Raw genomic sequence first — 23819 nt, forward strand, 5'->3', positions numbered from 1 at the left:
AGATTTCTTCCAGTAAGCATGAGGGCTGGCGTTTGTTTTGTCGTCTCATGAATCGCAGATCTGTAAGATAAGAGAAAGAAACGGATCTAAGAGTCCCAGTCTCTTTGATTCTGCTCTACGAAGGACGACAAATATTGTAGTAAAGTTCGATTCAGACGCTCAATCATGCCGTCAGATTGTGGATGCAAAGGAGTCGTACGAGTCTTTCTAACCCCTAAAATCTGGGTAACCTCTTTCATCAAGGTTGACTCAAAATTTCGGCCTTTATCAGTATGAAGTTCCAGAGGAATTCCGTGTCTGCAGATAAACTCTCTAACGAACGCTTGAGCTACAGTAGAAGCTTCTTGATTGGCAAGTGGGACCACTTCGGGCCACTTGGTAAAGTAATCGACAATAACCAAAGCATATTTATTTCCTAAATAGGGTGTAGGGAGAGGTCCGAGAATGTCCATTGCTATTCTATCAAAAGGAGCTCCCGCGTTGTAAACTTGAAGAGAGCTATGTCCTTTAGCTCCAGGCCCTTTCTTTGCCGTGCAGATTCGACATCTTCAGCACCAATCTTCAAAGTCCGTCCGGTAACGCGGCCAAAAGTAGAAGTTGCGTACCCTGCCTAGAGTTTTGTTCAAGGCGAAGTGTCCGCCTGTAGGAGAATCATGGTGAAGAGCAAGAATCTCTGGAACTCGTATCCTAGGAACCAAAAGTTGCCACCTGATTTCCTTCAAGTCTGCAGATTTCCATTTACGATATAAAATTCCGTCAGTTAAGAGAATAGAGTCCCATTGAGCCCAATAAATTTTCAAATCTGGCTCGGCTGAAGATATATCCTGCCAGTCTGGGCGGGTCTCTGTTTCCTTCCAGGACTTAATTTGAGTTAAAGTGTTGTCCTCTTGTTGAGATTTTCTCCATTCCCCCAGGTCTTTTTCAAGAGAAACCTTCCGTAATAAAGGAGGGGGGTTTAGGATTTTCTCTAGACGTGCACATTGTTTACATTCTGGCATTTATTCGCACAGTCTTCGGGAGAGAGCATCAGCGTTTCCATGATGAGTTCCTGCTCGATAACGAATATCAAAATCGCACTGTCCGAGCCTTTCTAACCATCTAGCTACCTGACTTTCGGGGGATTTGAACGAAAATAATCACCTAAGGGAAACATGATCTGTTCGTATCAAAAATCTCCTGCCGTACAGATAATGATGAAAATGAACCACGGTCTTTACAACAGCTGAAAGTTCTCTACGAGTGACACAATAATTTTTCTCGGTTTTACTCAGAACTCTACTGAAATAACTAATCACTCTCTCTTGACCTCCTTGAATCTGTGACAGAACCCCACCTATTCCTGAAAGAGAGGTATCTGTATCCAAAATAAAAGGAAGTTAGACCTCTGGATACGCTAAAATCGGCGAAGAAATAACATTATCCTTTAATTTCTTAAAAGCTTCTTCGCATCCCGGGGGCCAGTCAAAAGGAATTTTGATTCCAGTTAAGTAGTGGAGAGGTTTAGCTATGCTAGCGAAACCTTTTACAAATCTTCTGTAATATGTACATTAGGGTGATTCAGAAAAAAAAAATTTTTTTTCTTCCAAACAGGTTCAAAAGTTTCACTTAGGTATACAAAGACACCAGTTAAAATTTTAGATTTTAATATTAATATTTAGGGGTGGCTCATCGCACTTTTCGATTTGCCATAAGAATAACATAGGAAAAATGTTGTTTGCTTCTTCTAGTTTTTATAACTAGCTAACGAAGTGTCGTACAAAAAATCCAAAGACAATTTTTTGTAGGAAATTGAATGCTCTACAAAAACGGTTTGTTGTCAAAATTTCGTAAAACTAACTGTGTCAAAGTTACGATTCTATCTGCGTTGGATCTAACAAAGTCGAAGATTTTTCGACAGGGTATTGTGGATGAAAAGGAAATTAATGCTGAGATTCGTCTTCAGAAAGCTCTATTTCTCGAATTTTAGAAGTCCACTAAATTCCATTTCTATCCGGACAGAGAGCTATTTCACGATTGTTTGAAGCTAGTCAATTTCTCTTAGTCGAAATAACACAGTTATGAGCTGTAAGAAAGTCTATTCCAAAATGCCTTCATCTTCTATATCTGCTATAAAAACCTTATGTGGAGAGTCGATAGATCCAAAAAGGTTAATTTGGACAGTAACCTGTCTTAAAACCGGGGTCGTCTCTCCAGTGGCTGTTCGCAGGAATAAAGAGGGAACAATCTGGTCATCGGCTTTAAAGAGATCCGATAGAACCACGGTCACTTCCGCGCCGGTGTCTATTACCCAGAGACAATCGACACCATTCATGGTATCGCGTGCGCAAAGACCAGACTGTCGTAGACTTCTAATTAAAAACTGTTCATTAAAAGGGCATTCTCTTTTGACAATTCGCGATGATTTTCGCCCTGGAAAATCATCCAAAATTAGTTTTTTGTACCAGTTTCGGCTGAAGAGCTAGATTGAGGATTTCCTTCCCTAATTTCTATCTCTCTTCTTCGCCAATTTTGGGAATTTGAACTCGAGTTTTGCATCATTTCGCTACTATTCTTTTTAAGTAAAAAGCAATGATTGGCATCATGTTCAATGTTATTACAAAATAAATAAGATAAGACAGTTTGATCTGTGGTAACTGCGCTTCTGATTTCGCGTTTATTACTTTGATTATGAAGAGAACCACGATTTTCACGATTATGGTAATGATTATTATTTTTATTTCTTAGGTCTTGCTTAGTCTTTTCCGAGCGCCCATGACCTCGTCTTTCTGAGGTGTCTTTCGTCACCTCAATCTAACAGAGTTTTCCTGACCCGAAATATTGCTTTCGCATGGCCTCCACCTCGAGAGCTTTGGCCGTTACCTCTCACTGGGAAGTTAGACCTGATGTTCCAACAGCCATTTTAATTTCAGGATCGCTAATTGCATTTAGAAAAGTCTGAGTCGCTAATAAATTACGAGACGGTTCCTGATCTGGTAAAGCTACTCGAGAAAGCCGCTCAATGTCTTGGCTCCTGGTCTGTAATTGAGCTGTGTACAGTTTCGTCAGATGGTCATTTCCGTATCTCAATTTAAGCGCGGAGCTAAGTTTATCATAATCGGAAATTTCTTCCTCTGACAATGCTATCAAAACATTTAAAGCAGGAGTTCGAAGACACGAGGCAAGGCTGTGGGCTTTCATGGCGGAGTCCCACCGATTATGCTTTGCAATAGTATTCAATTGTCTTTCATACTCAGCCCATGGAATTTTTCCATCAAAAACAGACGGTTTTAGAGAGCAAAAAGGTTTCTCGAATATTTGAGAAGAAACCCCAGGAATTCTTGAATTATTTAATTGATTCAAACGAGAATAACGTGGCTGAACGTGAGACAGAGGCTTGGAAAAGCCAACCTCGTTTTCTACCCTTGATCTACAAATTGGAGAATTGTCTATTTCCCTAATAAAGGGAACAGACCTTGTATTGTTAACATCTTGGGGAAGTCCTGGATATTGGACTTCCTGAACAGCAGGAGAAGGAACAGGAGAGAGAACTGGAGTTGCAACTACGGAAACTCGGGGAGTGACGGCCGGTCCTCTAAAGCCGTTCGCCTGATAAACTGATTGAAGAGCCGCAACAGTTGTCCGGAACAACTCGTGTAAACTAGCTTCCGAACGTTCCGAACGTTCTTGTTGGTCTTTGAGTAGTTGAACTAGTTGTTGTTGGTGACGTTCGGCGGTTTCTTGCTGTTGATTCACGATTCTTAGCAGATCAATCTGAGTGAGTGAGACCGCCGAAGGTTCAGGAAGAGGGACCACTGAAGGTGTAGATACTGTTTCAGGGACTCGCGGATTATCCGTGATACAAGGATCATCTCCGCAACTTTTCCTTCGCTGAGAGCGTGTCAAACGACTATTGCTCATAATTAATTCACGCACTGAATTGACTCAAGAAAAACTCAAGATCCCGCTTCTGACACCAGTGTAACGTTCTTTGACGTTGCAAAAATTAATAAGGATTCGTGAGCTTATTTAATGAGACAAATTAAAAGCGCAAATAAAATGTTGTGGAAAAGCTTTAATAGCAGAGAACGTGTTTCTAGTTTAAAGTCTGAAACAAGACTGTTTTTACAATAATGTTGGTTGACGCAGCAACCTTATTCTTTTTTAAAGACATAAGAGGTTTATAAACATCTTTTATCTATGATGACTGCTAGATCATTAAAAGGGGGTAAGACGGGTGATTTCACCCTATGTAACAATATTAACAAATGGTAAAGAAGAATTATTTATGCATTTTGACTTCTCTGGGGTTGCAACGATTGTATTATAACATATAGTGTTCAACGTTAATGTTGTTTTACTTTGTACCATGTAATAAACAACAATCAACAAACGTCGTACAGTAGGTCATGATATGTAAAAATATCACTACTATCGGACATAAATACATAAGCGGGAAAGCCCTCCTTAATTAGTTAAATGTTTGGTAGTTGCATTTCTTTTTTCGGTGTACCTTAGTTGACCTCCTACACGTGAAATAACTAACTATTCATTTGATTCAATTGAAAGAAGATTAATACAATCATTCTGTAGTAGTTACGAATAACATAGCTAATGATTATGTTAATTCTTTTACTAATGTTGTATTTTATTGTCTGCAACAAAATTAACGACGGAGCCAGGAATCGAACCTGACGTCTAGAGATGCTTAACCAGAGCCTTACTCCACTAGACCACCTAGCCGCCCTGACTCTGTTGTCGTTAATTTCTCTCATCACCAGTGAGTTCGAATTTGTTTTCATATGCCTGGTAAGCTATAATGTCATACATAGGAACACCCGAAATACGGCAGTACACAGATCTGGGTAGCCCCTAGCCAACCAAAATGTCCGGCGATCGTATTGCTTTGAGTTTTAGTGAATAATTGGAGAAATTAACTAAATGCCAAACAGTAAGTTATAATGATTTGTTGAATTACTTTTTTTTACAGAACCATGCGACGCTAATGCCTCCCAAAGCCACCCTACAAGTCCAGCGTTGTCTCTCGTAGATTTTTTTTCAAGAATATCCTGCAACACGTGCCGAACGCTGAGTAATACAAAAATCCGAATTTCCGAACGACTTCAAGTGAGCCAGCGTACTATCTAGAAGCCACCAATTTTGGTCGGTGCGATGCAATCTTCGTAATATGGGACATTGGATGAAATTTTGGATATTTCTGAGCGGTAGGCTATCTATACTCAAGAAAGTGTTATGGGCTTCCGGTTTAAAACGACAAAAAACAATTCAATCAATACAGCTCGCAAACTGTGTCAAGCTGTCTCTGTGTCGACGCAGGATCGCCAAATTCTTAGGTGCATTTTGAGCTACTCTACTATAATACCTAATGTACTATAAGTTTGATATTTGAACCTAAAGCATTATTTTTCTCTTCCAGTAACTATATCCTCTCCATTTTAAAACAAATCAGTAAATTATAGGTCATGACGTCATTATAAGTATCCCTATAATTGACCTAGTACCTATGGGTCCTAATTTAACTGACAGTGTACTGGCGTCTGTGTATGGTACTCTCATCCGTTCCACCAGTACCCCTGAACTGTGCCGGAGTGTGTTTGGCTGTGTCGCTGTGCGTTAGTTTGAAATAAATCGATCATTACTTTAAGAGGATTTACTAGATTCCGAATTCTGTTGATAACATTCCGTCGCACCTTGTCAAGACAGTTGGTGAGTATAATTTTTTTTATGACGAATTGGGAGGTTTCTAGCATGACGTAGGTATGGAGTTCTGGAGTTGTTCCGTTCCATGGATACACGTATTGCCTATGTCTCATATGGGGATGAATAAATGAAGAAACATTGTAACAAAAGAAAAACGATTTCATTCTATAATTTTGACAATTTTACAATGAGAATCAACGCTAGAACTAGTTCTTTTTACAAGAAGGCTTTCGGTTAGCAGAATAAAAGCGTACAACTTTTTAGTTCTTGGAATGGTAATTGCAAAACCAATTCTCTACAAGCCCATAACTTGACAACTAAACCTTACGAGAAAAAATATTTTTAAATGGCTGTGTGTATTCATACTTTCTAGAAGTACAATAAGGCCAAATATGTATGAACGAATTTCAGAACCTTAAATTTTTCGACATTGTTATTTTCTGGGTAATTGTTGCAGGTGCTGTTTACGCAAACAACGAGCAAACGATTCTAGCAACAAGATGACTGCAATTTTCCAAACTAGGTTCATATGTGATCAATATTTGACGAGCATGGGTGCTGAAATTCAGAACCTGGTGTTCATTCCACTTTTTCTTAATACCGCACGAAAACGCAAACGAATTGTTGTGATATTCCTCAGTTTTGGGTGACGCACAAACTACGTGAACGATTTAAAGTAATAGAAACGCATTATTTTAGCTATTTACTACATTTTTTACGGTCCTGGTACGGTGTATCTGGTTGGAATCTGGAACGTCCGGAATTGAACCGCTCTCGGCGCATGCGTGGTAATTCATTCTGGTATGTACCAAATATTGTAAATGAGAAAAAATAATTTTTTTTACTGGTAATTTTGATATTTTCTATTCAATTAGTTCGTGGTGCTGGCTGCGCCAACCGATGCGCAAACGATTGGCACGACAATGCTTCTGAAATCTATGAGTCTAAATCTATGATGATTTTTTTCAAAAACGAGAGACCGCGCAAACGAGAGCGAGTGATATTCCTCATATTTAAGCCACGCGGGAACGATCTTAACTACTTTCAGTCGATTATCTTGACTTTGAGTGCTAACTTTATGAACCTCAAAGCAATCGCGATATCTGCCATAACGCTATTAAACTTTTGAGGTTGAATCGGTACACATATATATACGATCATTGTATACAACCCTGGTGTAAGCAGCAAATAAGAGAGAAGGAGACGAAACTCAAGCTTGCGTACCAGTAAAACTTGCGCCCGTTTTTGGCGTAGAGTTAGTAGTACCGATTTCCGCCACTCACCGCGTTCCTATTCTTCGGTCGTTCGAAATATGTAAATCAGGCAGCTGTCAACACCTGGTCAAAACATAATGATCATAATATTTGAACGACCAAATAACACAGATGGAATGAGTGGAAAAATTAGGTACTACTAACTCTACCTTGAAATCTGGCCCAAGTTTATATTCCGGGTTTCGTCTCCTTCTCTCTTACTTCCAGGGTGTTAGGGAGTGAGGTGTACTCGATAGAGAACGAATTTTCGTACAAGCTTGCGCATTCCGTCAGTTGGCGTCACAGCAAGTCATAGTAAGCCTACAGCGCATGCGCACGTTCAAATTACAACATAACCTTAACTATAACTTCAATAAACGTATAAACAAACGCGGTGGGTCACGCATCGCGTTGACTCGCATCGTTTCACGAATTCAATAAAATGTTCAACTGTTCGATTCAGGACTGCAAGAATCATGGTGGAACCTGTAGAAGTGAAAGTAATCACATTTCCGCCATGCGTGAAATGAAGAATTCAGTCAACGTTTCACGTGTAATATTCTAATCTACCTTGGAATCTTTTAACAGTTTTGAGTTTACCGCCTGTTGTGACGTCAAGAAGCGAAACTTTTCTATTGGCTTGTCCGCAAAGCTGCACTGTAGCACATCTTACTCCTTACACCACGTATATAACGAAGCACGTACCACCGCGCGTTACTCTCTCATCCTACCGCTCTATCTCCAACGCACTTCAGAATTCGTCAAGAAATTTTTTGCTAAACAAACTCACGTGAGAAGTCTCTCATTTTCACGCTAGTAAAACTTACAAAATTGCGTGTGTCGCTTACTTTTAACATTTTTACTCCATTTGAGTTACACCATCGTCCCCCTGCACTCAAAATTTCCTCCGCTACATGCCTCCAGATTTGACATCTTGTTCACGATTCAGTTTTGTGGTATAATCCTTTTGTTCTCTGACGTTTAAAATTACTTTGTTACCAGTTATAAAACTTCCATTTCATATAACGTTACTCTAATTGGTTCGTACCTCAGGTCCTACCTGTAGACTCTAGACTTTACCTAGTCTTTCGGTACTTTGCCATTTGCACATAATAACGCTATGAATTCAAAAGTTATAAAAATTCTGAACAAGTAATCTTTGTCACGTTCTTAAAATACTCCATTTTGTTTACAACATTAGTTTTGGCCTCCAATCTCCAAATCTCCAATCTAATTTTTAAATGATTATCCAGTATCTAGTATTTGTAAACACTTTATTAAGAAAATAAATACTTCAAAATATATTTCCAGTAATTTTAAATAACATTGGTCGCACTAAAATCCCCATTTCCCCTCTCGTCATTATCGCAACGCAGCGCCACTTCAGCAGAGCCACACTCAGCGAAGTTCGGCATTCCAAAAGGCAAGTGGTCATAATTATTAATTTTTTTTGAGGAATTAATCCCTGTTATCTGAAACGAGTGATTGAGTTGAGTATTCCAATGCATTCCAATGCTTAACCGGTATTTGGCGACCCAAAACTATTGACTGTGCGTCTAGCTGTATTTTCGTTACCGAATTCCAGCGGTTAATTTCTGGAATTTCCGGGAACTGTCGCTGCGACATGACTCTCCTATTGGTTAAGAACTGGGTAGCAAAATACTGACCTCCGTGAAGTTGGCCCCCGAAGTTGTTATTTTTAAATCTAATTAATGCAATTCGTTTGAGAATCGTTTGAGAGGGTTTGAGAGTAAAGAAAAATCGTTTGAGAGTTAATAGTTTTTCCGGAAAATTAATTTTAATTTTGGGTGTGAAGTTGGCCCCCATATTTTCTATCTCCTCAAAAAATAGACTTAGACGTTTAATTTTTTTTTTAATCGTTTGAGAATCGTTTGAGAGGATTTAAGAGTAGAAAAAAACTGTTGGAGAGTTAATATTTTAATTGATATTAAATAATTATTCAATGTGCGAAAACGTCGGATAAATTTATTATACGACTTTATTCCAAAAGTTCTTTCGCTCTTTGAACATTATTGCTCTCGTTGGAATGTTGCTTAATTTTTTGAAGGATTAATTGATTTTGTTACTGGAGAACACACGATGAAACAGAAACGCCAGTTTCTTCGGCGCAGAACACTCACGACCAGCCTCCAGCTGATTTTAGATACTATACACTACGCATGTACACCGCACATATCCATTGCGCAGGCCGGAAGTGCTCGGAAACTAGGGGAAATCATGGGGAAATCAATCACTCAATAATTATGGAATATCAATTAAAATATTAACTCTCTAACAGTTTTTTTCTACTCTCAAATGATTAAAAAAAATTAAACGTCCAAGTCCATTTTTTGAGGAGATAGAAAATATTGGGGCCAACTTCACACCCAAAATTAAAATCAATTTTCCGGAAAAACTATTAACTCTCAAACGATTTTTCTTTACTCTCAAAACCTCTCAAACGATTCTCAAACGAATTGCATTAATTAGATTTAAAAATAATAACTTCGGGGGGCCAACTTCACGGAGGTAAAATACTGCGGCAGCAGTAGTTTTGAAAATCCGGACTAAGAAGGATATGTGTGCCTGCAAGAATTTAGGGTACGTTTCGAAATTATCTGGCAGCATTAAAAACTCCCTAAGATAGAGGCAGAGCTACCTACGAACTCGGCAGCGCAAAAGAGATAAAAGATTATTGACAGCATTGGGATTTAATATCGGAACGCACCTATCGTAAATGGTTGTAGCTGCATTCAAGATGGCCGCGTTGAGTCCGGCTCAACAGGATGTGGAAATTTTTCATGCCGATTATTTGGTTGTAAAATTCTGTAAGTTTCAGATTTTTTCATCGAGCCGTTTCCGATATCATCGTGGGAGTTTGCCGGATAGATAGAGAGACTGACAGACAAAGCAACACTTCTCTAAAAACCTGTTTTTCGGATTCTAGATGGCCGCGTCGAGTCCATTAAATTCGACAATTTCTGATGCGTTCCAAAATTAGCTTCCAGTGTTGTCGACATGTTTTTATCTCTCTTGCACTGCCGAGTTCGTGAGTTAGCTCTGCCTTTATCCTAGGTAGTCTTTAGTGTTGGCCATCAACACCGATGGTGTTGGCAGCCAGTACAAAACGCACGCTTCGTTGTACATACTCATAGAGTTATAGAGCCCTATGGTCAGTGCCATGGTCGTAGTCTCATCTATCATCTGATTTAGATTCTCGATGTGTTTGGAACAGCCTTATCTACCTGCTTATCTAAACTTCAATAGATAAATGATTGTATTCTACTGTATTTCTAGTGAACAACGTTGTTTTGTGATATCGTAGTGCAGGTTAAAATTATAAATAAGCCGTCTTCTTAAAAAAAATTTAACTTTTCAATATACAACGTCCTGCACTTGTTTTATCCTCCAAAACACTTACATTCATCTGCATTACACGATGGACAATTTTTCTACGCAGAGGTACACCGAGACTAAAATGGAAAGCTTTGATTCTTGTATGATCGATGCTCCTAACCAACAACCAGAAATGGTTCAATCAGTCACAGAACAGTCGCAGCCGCAGCAGCAAATAGACTCTCAAGAAAGTCACGATGGTATGCATCCACAGCATCAGTCAACACCGTTGCCGTTAATACAAATTCAACCAAACTCTCAGCCAAATGCAACACTTACTCCGGTACGACTTCCGGCAATCCTGGATGGAGAATTCTTCACCGTAATCAGAGTTCAGGAGACGAATGTCACAGTCAGATGTCTACAGTGTCAGAAATTGCTCAACGGGAACCTCAAATCAACTGGGAATTTTCTTAGTCACGTCAAAGTATGATACACTTATAATTCATTATTATGTTTAAAGTATGACCATTCCTTTTCATTTATTTATGAAGTATTAATCTAACAGTTCTCTTCTTTCAGAGAGTACACCCGTTTTTGATTGAAAAAATTAAAACAAAATCGAATCAAAGGAAACCTGCCACTGTTTATATAGACATGACTGCTGACTCCTGTCCAGAAATCGTCAGAACTAAGAGAGGATATAGGAAATGTTACAAAAGTGTAAGGTTTTACTGGCATTAGTATTCCATTTATGTGTAGATCCTCGAAATTCTGTTAAATGCATTATCTTTCATATTCCAACTTAATCCAAAGTCGTTATACATATAGACCATGTTGGGTGGGCCAACAAATTTTTTTTTCACACGTGCCTCAAAATTTTAAGTATGTCAAATAGAATATCTCAGCCAAATATGAGCTCTTAATACTGATATTCAGAAATGCCTATTTTATTTTTTCCTTTTTCCATTTAAATAACACAAAATAATAGCGAAATTTTTGAATTTCTTTTTCTATAAAGTGCTTAACTTAAAATATCTAAATTACAGATTTGTAAAGGAAATTTCACGGTTTATAAAAAAGTATTGAGATAACGTTTTCCTACCTCTAACCGATAAGAGATACCTATAAACATTAAGTAATTTTGAATATCTCTTAATCGATTAGAGTTGGGAAAATTATATCTCAGTACTTTTTTATAAACCATGAAATTTCCTTTGCAAATCCGTATTTAAATATTTATAAGTAGAGCCGTTTACGTGCAAAAAACTTCAACAATTTTCCGAGTTTTTTTTACGCTTTAATCACACGAAAAACAGAAAAAATAAAATAGGCGCCTCTGAATATCAATATTATGAGCTCATATTCGGCTAAGATATTCTATTCGAGATACTCTACCTAAATTTTGAGGCACGTTTGAAAAAAAAAACTTTTTTTGCATACTCTCACGTGCCTGTGTAGCAACAGGACCGAAATCATTATATCAAACAGCGAGTGAATCGCAAATACTCACGACAATTTGACTGTCATTGGGATGCTCATTCCTTTGTAAAAGTAGGACATTCCATGTGTCCTAGGTCACCTTCAAACCTTGTCGCCTTTGATATTGTTCCCCTCCTGAGCTGTTCTTATACTATATTAGAGTATAAAACCTTCCCTGATTTTTTTCACAATTTTTCTGGTCCTTTTGCAGAGTTGTCAAGAGTTCAAATTCGATAGTTTATGAAATCTGAGAATTTTGAATCGATGTTATCTTGGACTTAAAATCTTTTATCAGCAAAAAACAAGGTGGTCGATGGATTCATCTTGAATCCAATTTTTCTTTTAAAAACAAAGTACTTGGAACCTTGACAAGAACTTTGATTACCAAAAATTAGTTTGAAGATCAATGAGCGAAATTTCGTAACTATTGTCCATATTTTAAATATCACTTTTTTTCACCTTCTATACATTTTTTAATACCTAACGACATTTCCCTTCAAATGGGGAAATTCAAGATTCATCTACGAAGAAATAATTTGACCATTTTGTTAAAAACTATGCAACTCTCAGAAATGTCGAAACTTTATTTTTTGGGTTCTGTACCGCTATTTCAGATTCAATGACGTGTTCCTACAGATGAATAAAATCCATTTCCACTTGCTGTAGCGGAAAAAAAAACCGTAAAAAACAGTTACTTTCGCGATATTTTTGAACGAAAAGAAAAATGTACAGGGTTATCAGTAAAAGGTAAAAAAAAAAACAAGTGATGAAGAAGAAAAACAACATCTTCAATAGTATGAGAAAAAAAAAAATTATTTAAATAAACAAGTAAACTCGGAAAAACACCCGTTTATTTAGAAAAAGTATAGGTTAGTCGGTGAAACATGAAAAATAGATTCATTTTCGGTAAAATCACAAGTTTAAATTAAACAGGATATGGCAATTTTTCATGCTGACTATTTGGTTGTAAGATCCTGTAAGTTTCAGATTTTTTCAGCGAGCTGTTTCCCAGATCATTGCGGGAGTTTGCCGGACAGACGGACTGACTGACAGACAAAGCAATATTTCTCTAAAAACCTGTTTTTCGGGTCCTAGAGGTTCGAAAATGCTAAGATTCGTTAAAATTAGAAATAGTGATTTTCTACTAAAACCAATATTGTTTTGATTCAAAAACAAATTTGCACATTTGTACGTATAGTCAATCAATACAACTTTTTCGTGTATTCATACTCTACCTGAACAGCCCTAACCGTTTGAAGACTGATTCTATATTATATTATGAGATCACACTTTTGTCACGCACAACATATCTACGTTCATAATATTACTAAAAAAAGAAGAACGAGGTAAAAATGCAAGTGATACTTCAATCTCTTAAAATTGGGCAAACAGAAGGCCACGTTGCAAAGGTATTCAGCCAATGTCCGAGCAATGCTAAGACGAACATTTTCAAATTTTTGATCAATTCAGCATTGCACATTTTGTTCACAAGTTCCTAATAGTGATCTTCATCTGCAGGGGCTGTAGTTCTCAAATTCTGGTTTGTGGTTCTTGAAGAAATGCACATGCAGAGCATAAAAACTATCATCTTTGATTCGAAGATTGTAATTAAGCTTGCTGTAGTAATGTAATAGTGGTGAATTTTTTGGTCTTAATGATGTGGCTCAAAGAGTACTTTTTTTATGATCCTCAAGACAGTAAACTTTTACCGACATAATTATACGTTTTAGGGAAACACGAAACCAAGGATTCATTTTTTTATAAAGTTTAAAATTTTGAAGATTAATCAACCCTGATAAATTCATTTTCATTGATTGGAATTTTTGAGTTTTATTCAACTTGTGATTGAGCTCTGGAATATAAAAAATAGAACTAGAACAATAATAAAGGTGAAGTAAATCTGTAAATATTGCTGGTAGGGTTTCGAGATCATTTTCTGAAAAGCTACCTTTCGAATGCTGTGGCTACAATTTCTTCAGTATTGCCCAATTAAATCATTGGAAATTTGTGCGACTGTTACTTACAGCCATTGGTTACCATATGACGAAAATTTTTTATACAGTCTTATTTTTGATTCGATCAAATATTTCATGAAATTCCGCATCATATTTTGAATGATTACGAACAAATACAAATCGATGCTACTATTTAATCAATAAATCACCTCAATTATTTACTTGACTGAATATCAAATACTTCCGTGATATATCCTTTCTACTTTGTCAATAATAATTTTCTATATAATTCGGTAATAATTATTGTTCATTATGTATGATTATGAATTTCAAATAAGCCATTCATTCGACCTTTAAGATTAAGTTCCAAAAATCCTTTATAATGTTACAGTATTGGAATTCTTTACAGTCGGGTTTAATTGGTGTTATTAATTTGAATCAAATTGGAAAATATTGAAACAAAATTATCTCTGGTTCTAAAAAAGGTCTCAAGACTTGAAGTATTTCACATTTCGATTTTTTGGCTTCACTAAAGATGACTCATATAATTTGAACTTTTCCTTCCTTACTTTGAACAATTAATAATTAATTTATTGTTTTCTCAAAGGAGAAATACCCACCCGGATCAGACGAAGCTTGTGATCAGCCGATCGAATGGTCTGAATCTCCAATACCTCGCAGGCGGAGATCGGAAGAACCAAATGACACTGGTGAAATATTGAAGTTGTCACATAATAACTCATTTGTGGTCGAAGATGAGTATGACGCCATTGGTCGTAATATTGCGGCCAAATTACGCAACATGCGACTTGATCAAAGGATAATTAGTGAAAAACTGTTGAATGATATTTTATTCGAAGCACAACTTGGTAATCTCCACAGAGATTCAAGTATACATATATAAAAAGAAACTGTACATAGTAATATCATCCACTTGGTGTATAATGTGAAAGAAAGGACACATTCATTTTTGGGGGATGGACAACGTATGTGCTGAATTCAATGTTTTGAAAACAGAATCCACGAGCACTGCACTCATCTACCCATGAAACTGTAAGAGTTTCACGAAGTTGAAATTTGTAGCGTCAATGCAACGAATCAATGAAGCAAGGTACCAACCTTTCGCAACCTTATTAATTGGAAATTTGCAGGTATTGCGATTGCAAAGTGAGTATGCTTCGCTTCATTTATAGTATTGTTACTAGCTGAAAAATTGATGTGACGTCGGAATAACTCCAAGTGAGCTAAATTTTCTAGTACACCTACCTTTTATCATTCATAATATGCTGTGAAAAGTTTCCAGCGATCTGTTGTAGACAGTACTTTTGACAGTGCTCAGATTAGTTAAGTTTGGATAAGGATTTTACAACTACAAAGGTTAAAAATGATAAGTTGAGCAAATTTCAAATGTAAAAGATGGTGTATAGTTTTTTTCATAGAAGCAATAATATCTACAAAAACTCAGTATGAAAGTCACAATACAAGCAAATACTACTGTTTTATTACACAAAAAGAACCTGTGAGTTATATTTTGAACGAGAGACATATTGAATGCATATAAGTTGTATATAAAAAAAAAAGTGTTGAAATGCATTATGACAAAAACCTTAATTTATTCGAAAAAGCAGCTGTCAGAATGTATACATTTTATTATAATTAAAGGTTATACTTTTTCTGCTGCTAAATGCGGATTGTTTGCAGATTTGAGAACACGACAACTCAAGGTCATTTTTTGTTTCATTCAGCTCTTGTTTTCCTTTTTTATCTTTCAAAATAATTCTCTCAACCGAAAAAAAAGCTTTAGGAATGAAACCATTGATGTCATCAAACATATTGTAGCTTTGAGGATAACATTCAGTTTTGCAGGCTACTGAAAAATATTGCATTAAATAATTGCTATACATGCTGCTGGAACTCTAAACTGGTCTTCCTGGAAATCCTGTTTTCAAATTTCATACCATTTTTTGTTCAAATCGTAGTCTACGTCTCATAAACAAACAATGGTTAATTTTCCAATGTTATTGGAAAAAGCGACTCTATCCCCGTATCTTTCTTCAAGTGTTTCCTTCATTGTTTTTTCGGCTGACTTATAATGTTCCAATAATTCTTTCAATTTCTTCAATATAAAGTGGTAGTTGTCATTATTTTTTATGTAAGAATAAATGAGTTTCATCGTTACAACAATTTGAGCATCCAGAAGGTGACCTTTTCTGCTTCCTATAGTTAAAGCATGACAGTTAACAAAGCAAACATCGTGGTATTTGGCTTCAGTTTCAACTGAAACAGATTCATAAGTAATGCGTCGTTTAACACTTAGCTGGCACCGTCCTCCAGCATAATATAACTGGTAATACTGGTATACTGGGACGTCTCATACCCTAACCACTAAAATTCATATCGCGAAAAGTACTGGTTATTTTAATTTGCAAAAATGACTAGGTAGTTTGTTTTCCAATTTATGTATATGAGGTATTCCATACCAACTGAGAGGACATTTTCCCTGACCCCTGCTAATTTGCTTCATTATTTTCTATATGATTTTACAACCTAAAAAAAGCACTTGCCATTTTTTTCAGATTTTTCGTCCCAACCATTCTTTTTTTAAAAATGTTACAAATCCTTTTATGGTCCTAAAAAAAACGATATTTTTTATTTTTTTTTTACAAAAATTCACATAATTTCTGGGTCCCAAAACAAACATTTTGAGCCATAGTTCAGAGTGGAGAATTGATTTTTTGTATTTTTTAAATATTTTTTTAGGGGAATAATATTTCTTATTTTGTATGTACTATCTAGTAATAATTCCTAACGGCTCGGCATTTGCCAAACTAATGGATTTTTACGATTTAACAATTATTTATAATCGAAATAGTTAGAATGCTAAATTTTTCTTTTAATTTTTCTGGAATCGGCTTGGACGGTAAACGTCGATCCATTTTCAGTACATTCTTACCATTTTTTACGTAGTTATGAAGTATTTCATGAAATATCGTACGATTTTGCTATCGCCGCCCATGTATATGAGTACGATTTCAATAATTAATTGCAGGACAACCATGCAGACGATCGACTTGAAATTTTTCACAGATGCGTAATCTCTATGGACGTATATTCCTGAGAAATTTTAACTCATTCTTATCATTTTGACAAGGCGAGCCAACCTCCTTAAGACGTTTATCGTCCAAGCCGATTCCAGAAAAATTAAAAGAAAAATTGAGCATTCTAACTATTTCGATTATAAATAATTGTTAAATTGAAAAAATCCATTAGTTTGGCAAATGCCGAGCCGTTAGGAATTATTACTAGATAGTACATACAAAATAAGAAATATTATTCCCCTAAAAAAATATTTAAAAAATACAAAAAATCAATTCTCCACTCTGAACTATGGCTCAAAATGTTTGTTTTGGGACCCAAAAATTATGTGAATTTTTGTAAAAAAAAATAAAAAAATAGCGTTTTTTTAGGACCATAAAAGGATTTGTAACATTTTTTAAAAAAGAATGGTTGGGACGAAAAATCTGAAAAGAATGGTGAGTGCTTTTTTTAGGTTTTTAAATCATTTAAAAAATAATGAAGCAAATTAGCAGGGGTCAGGGAAAATGTCCTCTCAGTTGGCATGAAATACCTCATATACTAAACGTGAAAAAAAATAATAATAAACATGGAAAATCAATTGACAACTCCAAAAAAATCGGAAAAATACATTAGTTTTTACTATTTGAAATTTTTTGTCTTCACAAGTGGGACGTTTGGTACCCCATAAGTCCAGTTAAGAGTCGACAGCTTTTGCCAGTTGGTCACTTCCAGTCACTTCTTTTCTGTGCCATTTTCACGATATTTTCTTTCAAGATAATTGTAGCAACGTGTTTGATTTTCTTTTGAAGCCCTTGCGCTTCCTGTTTTCTATTTTCTCATCCGCATTATCTCCATAAATAAAACCAGACTGTTTTAAATTGAAAGCTAGTTTGTTTGACCGCACTCCGCTTTTTGGCGGGCTATGCGCCAAGGAGTTGGCAGCATTGTTCGAAGAACTTTGCCGTTTGAAAGCTTTAACGCGGAAATCTCATCTATAATTTTTACGGTATTCTATATGCACTGGAATTGAAGTAACAGGACGAAAGATTTCCATTTTCCATCCTCTTACCCGGCATTAACTTCAATTAAGTTCAGGAATCCACGCTCAACCGTCACAGAGTTTTCATTTCCGAGCAGTTCGTTGCAAAAACACAAACTGTTCATTTTTAACACAACTTGTTTCTCATGTTACACTGAATCTTATTTACGTATTGGAAAATACGTTCGTCATCGATTGAGAGCTTATCAAAACTGGCATATTATCCGGTTTGGCTACGAAAAGAAAGCGAAGAGCTTAGCTACTCACTTCAAGGTTTCTTCTAAGAACATTGCATTTATTCATTCTATTCCTGCCGTACCTTCGAAATTGTAACCCGTCTGACTGTGGAATGGAGTACAATAGTAGTGTTTGCTTGAGTATTGACTTTCATTACAAGTTTTCATGGAAATTATTGCTTCTGTGAAAAAACTGTAAACAATCTTTTTCGTGAGAAAATTTTCTTATTTTTCTGTATTTACATAATCTTCTTAGTTATAAAATCAATAGGAACGAAGATATTATCAAAAAAAAATCAAACAAATTATGCCTTTTTCCCTCAATTTTCGTACAAACGTTATATGTAGAACAGATCGTTAGGACTCTTGAACTCTTACTTATAAATGCGGAGGGAACTAGTAAAAAATTCACGTTAGATTTATTCCAAGGTCACATCCTGATGGCAGTGGTCTATCAACCCATACGTCACAGCTAAGTGCATCTCTGACCTTTCCAAATTTGGCAACTAATTGTTATTTAAAAAATAATTCGTTATCTTGACGTTACCAATTTTACGCTCATCATTTTTCAATTAAATCAATTTCACACAAATTACTACAGATATATTTATAAAAACACATATGGAACAACTTATACATTACCTAGTATAACCTAGATGGGCAGCTATATCAACTGTATTTATGACATAATTTAATTCTATTCCATATACAACCTAACATTGAGTGTCGGGTACTTTAAAAAAAATCAATCACGTATCGTTGGAACAACATATTTAAATTACACGCATTTTAACAAACGAAACGGTAAATATTTGCGTGAATTTAGTACTTTCAAAAGAAATTACAGTGTTTTGCTTTCACCAACACAATTTATGTCTACCCCTCAACCGGCCAAGCGAAAGAAAAGCGATGACTGCGCGTTTCCAGTCTAAGTTGGCATATTTATATTTCTTCACGATGAGATTAGCACAAATAATGGTATCCACATGGAGGTGGATCGGTCTAGGAGGGAAAAACAAACTGTTATAATTGAGTTGAGGTGGATGAAATAAAGTGAAAAATCATAAAGTGTTAGACACAAATTTTTTTTATCCTCCTGGTGAGGTTAATGAAACTGGTGACCGCATACCGATCAAAAAATCCTGAATCAGACCAGGCTTTTTAATTTACGAATTTACAGCACGTGATTTCTTGACATTTAACTATCTATGCCAGTAGTTTAGGGTTAGCTGATATATAATTGCGTACGCTGCAGCCCATTCCGAAAGATCTGATCATCAGAAGCTGTTTGAATATAAAGAATTGATAGGTGAGGTAGAGACGAACACAATAAAATAATCCCCCTAAGAGAACGTTAACTATATGTATAATTAAAAGGGTTTGTCAAAAAGATCGCCTGAATACCTTGGATCGAAAACGTTTCACGAAAAATTGCTTGAGTCAAAATATTTCGGATTTCTTACGAAAAATCGGGTGAAAAAATGAGATCCCGGGTCCCAGCCTATTTAATGGCTAAAACCTATGGTTTTTAAATGAAAACCTCTCATTCTTATTATTCTCGTGAAAGATTTACTATTTGTAGGGGTTCCGTCTTGTTTCATTTACGCTGTACAATATTATTGTTGAAAAAAGTACATTGATGTTAGATATGATTTTTACCACCCTTGAGCTGAAATTTTGAATTTGTACCATGTTTTTGAGACCCTACCGTGGCCATAATTTGCTAAAATGTGGAACAATACTAAATTCCGTTCTGCGGGAAAAATTGATTACCACGTGATTTTTACTTTACTACATCATAATACTAATAAAATTTCTATGAATTAATAATAAATTTATGTAGTGATTACTTTTGCAATATGATATTAAAATAAATTGAAATTCCCATTATTAATTCTTAGAATGCGTAATTAAAGTAAAGTAATGACTAATTCAATAGACAATTGAGTTAAAAATAAACTTGAAGTGATAACTCACAGGGGAATTAACCAGGTCTGGGCACTTTAGGCAGTGTCAAAATTATTTTGTGACCTTTGAAGCGCAGTTAAAAGCCTTACCTTTTTAGAACCTAGGATTATAGTAGTTCTATTCGATCAATGTGTATAGTTTATTTCGAGTTTCATCACATACTATTTCCATATATTTTCAATCAACTTACTTGTCTTTTCGATAAAGAATTACCCGAGAGTGAACACCAACGTTTATACTCATCAAATTATCCCAAAATTCCGAATATATGATTTAGACTTAAAAACATTTGATCCTCGCTTTCTTCTTTCTCCAGCGGTTTAGAAACGGGAGGTTACCCATGCCTTCTGCATCCAGTAGACTCGTTTTCACAGTGTCAAAATATTGCGAAAGACAAACACTACGCAAAACTTTGTAATTTACACCTGTCACATCTCTCTTGGGAATGAGAATGTGGTGCTCCGACATCTCGTGGCAGAAAATCTACCGATTAGACCAGACTGTATTTAATTATAAAATATGGTCTTAAAGTTTAAAGTCGGTCTACAATGAAACGTTTCCTTTCCCGTAGAGTTCAAGAGTGGATTTCTATAGGTCGCTATATCTGAAACTGCAAACGCGTGTGTCAGCACTCCCGTTTGACATTCTAACTTCCGAAGCTCGAGCTTGCGATTGGTCAAACGTTTGTGCGTACACTTCATCGTAGGCCAACACTTGCACATTTATTATGGACCGACACGATGTTTAAGTTTTCTTCTCTGTTCTATATGAATGCATTATAAGAAAATGCTAGCCACGTATTCGTAAGATTAATCTAACACGATCTGTATGGGGGAGGGGAGTTCGTCCAGGACAGTTTCAGTTGCTTGTTGACATATTTATGTTTTATTCTTTGTTCTAATTACAAGTAACAACGGTAATTAGAATCAAAGTTTTCTCTAATTGCAAATAAAAGTTACAATTGGCATATAAATTTTGTGTAATTATTTTCAATTGCAAAGATCGTATCGGGATTTCTTCTAATTACAAAGTACAATTGTGATTCGTATTTACTTTCCGATTAAATTTAATTTACAAATGTGACACTGTTTTTTTTTTTAGCCATATATTTTTTTTTTTTTGGTCGTAATTCATGACAACATTCAAAAATCATGTATCGATGAATACCGAATATACAAGTGTATCGAACATCAATCGATGGCTCAAATACGTATGTATTCGTCCTTTTATACAAATTGTAATTTGCGATTAGAAAAGAAATCGTCACTTATTCCTTAACCCCGAAATCTGGATTATTTTTCTGCGAGCCGATTTGATTTGTTCGAATAGGTCGAGAAATATCTTCCACGCGGTTAGTCACCAACACCCCAAAAACGTTTATGAGGATGTTTGTTCATAGCATTGTAGTGACAGGTTCAAAGGTAGTATATAAATTTTTATCATAGATTAGATTAGTAAAAAACGAGCTGGACGCAAATGGCCTGGGATTCGGGATTGAAATTGTAAAATTGTAATTGATTGTAAAAGAAAGGGGAGAAAGTCAATTTTTTTACCTTTCGGCCCTGTAATTACGTCTTCAGGTTTCATAGTTTTTAAACCTTAGCTTACATATATGAATGTAACTTTAATTATGTATACAGTTGTATTGTTTTTTATGCTAGGCTTCGATTTGTGAATTTTTATTTTTTTGTTACGATAATTTCTACATGTTATTACAATTGCAGAGTTCGTACGCACAGAGAAAACCTGGAAAACCGGGAAAACTTTCAGGGAGTTTCTTACAGCAGGGAAAAGTCAGGGAATTTCGAAAATAAAACTGGAATTTTAAGTTTCTTGAAGAAATAAACTCGTTCTTATACGTACATTACTTGATTTCAAACCTCCTTTCGTTTTTTTTCTTACTGAAAATCGTTGGCTGTTGTTTGTAAATTAGTAGTCAGACAGTAAATTAATTACTAGGTAATATTGAAGGTATTAGTATTAATATGCAAAAAAATTGTCATTAATCAGCGGCATATTTCTTGGAAGGTTACTGAAAAAAAATCCTATTTTCAGGCTGGAACACCTGGAAAAGTCAGGGAATTTCGGGTTCCAAAAAGCGTACGAACCCTGAATTGGAAATAAATATTTTGGGTACGTCCAATACTTTTCGACCGCAGCCTGCGGGCTTGGGTCAGCGATTCGACTGCTGATTTTTTTCAAAAAAGTAGGTTATAAAAAAAGATAATTCTCCAAATTTGAGCTTAATATAAGAAAATCTGGTGGCTATGGAAATTTTTGAAGTTTTTAATATGTAATTCAATTTTTTAGGTATTTTCACGATTTTTTTGTGGGAGCTCTATGGAACTTAAAGACTCGAATCAAACGGCATTCCCCTTCTCTGACCTTGTATTTTGAGGAAAAAAATAGTTTTTTTTATTTTATATGAAATATTATGTGGGAAACTTGAACATTTTGAAAATTCACACCTCGTTAACAACTTCGACTTCTAGCTGGAAATTTTCAGCGTTGTTTGGGGATAGAATGGAGTATTTTCCATGAAAATTTCAAGCGATTTCGAGTTGATAGAAAAAAGTTACAGCTATCTGAGAACAGCGATTTTTCAGAAATCAATTGGTTGTGCGAGGCCGTACATAAAAAGGAACGGCAGGGCCCGGCCGAAACGTCGACTCTTTTTATATTCACGTCTTTCAAAGTATTAAATTCTTCTTCTTCCTGACCGGATTTTCGACGAACTTTCATCTTCATAAAAAGGAACGTGATAATTAATAATAATTCGTATAGGTAGTGATAAAGTATACCTAGACGAAAAATTTGAGCCGTCGATTGGCCGTCTACTTGGAAAATTCTTAACTTGGCAGCGTTTCAAAGTTATGCGAAATTTTGCTAAAATAGTAGTTCATGAAAAGGGTCCTAATTAAACTGGATTTTGCTTTGGAGTAAAAAACTATTTTTTTCCTCAAAATACAAAGTCAGAGAAGGGGAATGCTGTTTGATTCGAGTCTCTAAGTCCCATAGAGCTCCCATGAAAAAATCCTGAAAATAACTAAAAAATTGAATTATTAAAAACTTCAAAAATTTCTATAGCCACCAGATTTTCTTATATTAAGCTCAAACTTGGAGAATCGTCTTTTTTTATAACCTACTTTCTTGAAAAAAATCAGCAGCCGAATCGCTGACCCAAGCCCGCAGGCTGCGATCGAAAAGTATTGGACGTACCCAAATATTTTCTAATTTTTCTGAGGAAGGCCCCCCTCAAGACCGAAACGTAAAACACTTGACTTTCTCCCTTTTTTTGACCTTTAATACCGACAAAGTTGATAGATATTCAAGATAAGATCGATAAATTTGTCAACAAAATTACCCAACACTGGGTACGTCCTGTGAAGGAGAAAAAAAAGAGTGGGAGCGGATTTGGTTGAAAATTGTATTACGTATTTATAAACGCTACCTTGAAAGAGCCGTAGTATACAAAGTGTTACATTTATGTTAACAAGTGAATTATGTTTGACACAATCCAAACCTAAAGTTGCGTGTACATTCGTTGACTGAAGATATCTGTACATTGTATAACAAAGGGAGGGCGTGGGGGGGGGGGGGGGGGGGGGTTTCTAGCGAGGGCCATATGAAGTTACACTTTACCTCCTCTCGAGCACTTAGTCACCCTTGACTCTGACTTGTACACCATCATATGACCCTAGCTAGAAATTGCATTTTGAAAAATTGTGGGGAAAAGTGGATCGAAAATTGCTCATTGTAATGATGTCTACGATCG

General features: G+C 35.8%; 1 protein-coding gene across 1 annotated transcript; it reads left to right on the plus strand.

Annotated features, from left to right (window-relative positions):
* The first annotated feature begins 10022 nt into the window (after window positions 1-10022).
* Window positions 10023-16325, plus strand: LOC124182975. Its single transcript, XM_046570865.1, has 4 exons — window positions 10023-10280; window positions 10363-10773; window positions 10869-11009; window positions 14331-16325. The coding sequence occupies exons 2-4, from the start codon at window positions 10390-10392 to the stop codon at window positions 14625-14627; spliced, it is 822 nt and encodes a 273-aa protein (XP_046426821.1). The 5' UTR covers window positions 10023-10280; window positions 10363-10389; the 3' UTR covers window positions 14628-16325.
* The last annotated feature ends 7494 nt before the right edge of the window (window positions 16326-23819 follow it).

This window comes from Neodiprion fabricii, chromosome 5 (genome assembly GCF_021155785.1).
Source record: "Neodiprion fabricii isolate iyNeoFabr1 chromosome 5, iyNeoFabr1.1, whole genome shotgun sequence".
Taxonomy (NCBI): domain Eukaryota; kingdom Metazoa; phylum Arthropoda; class Insecta; order Hymenoptera; family Diprionidae; genus Neodiprion; species Neodiprion fabricii.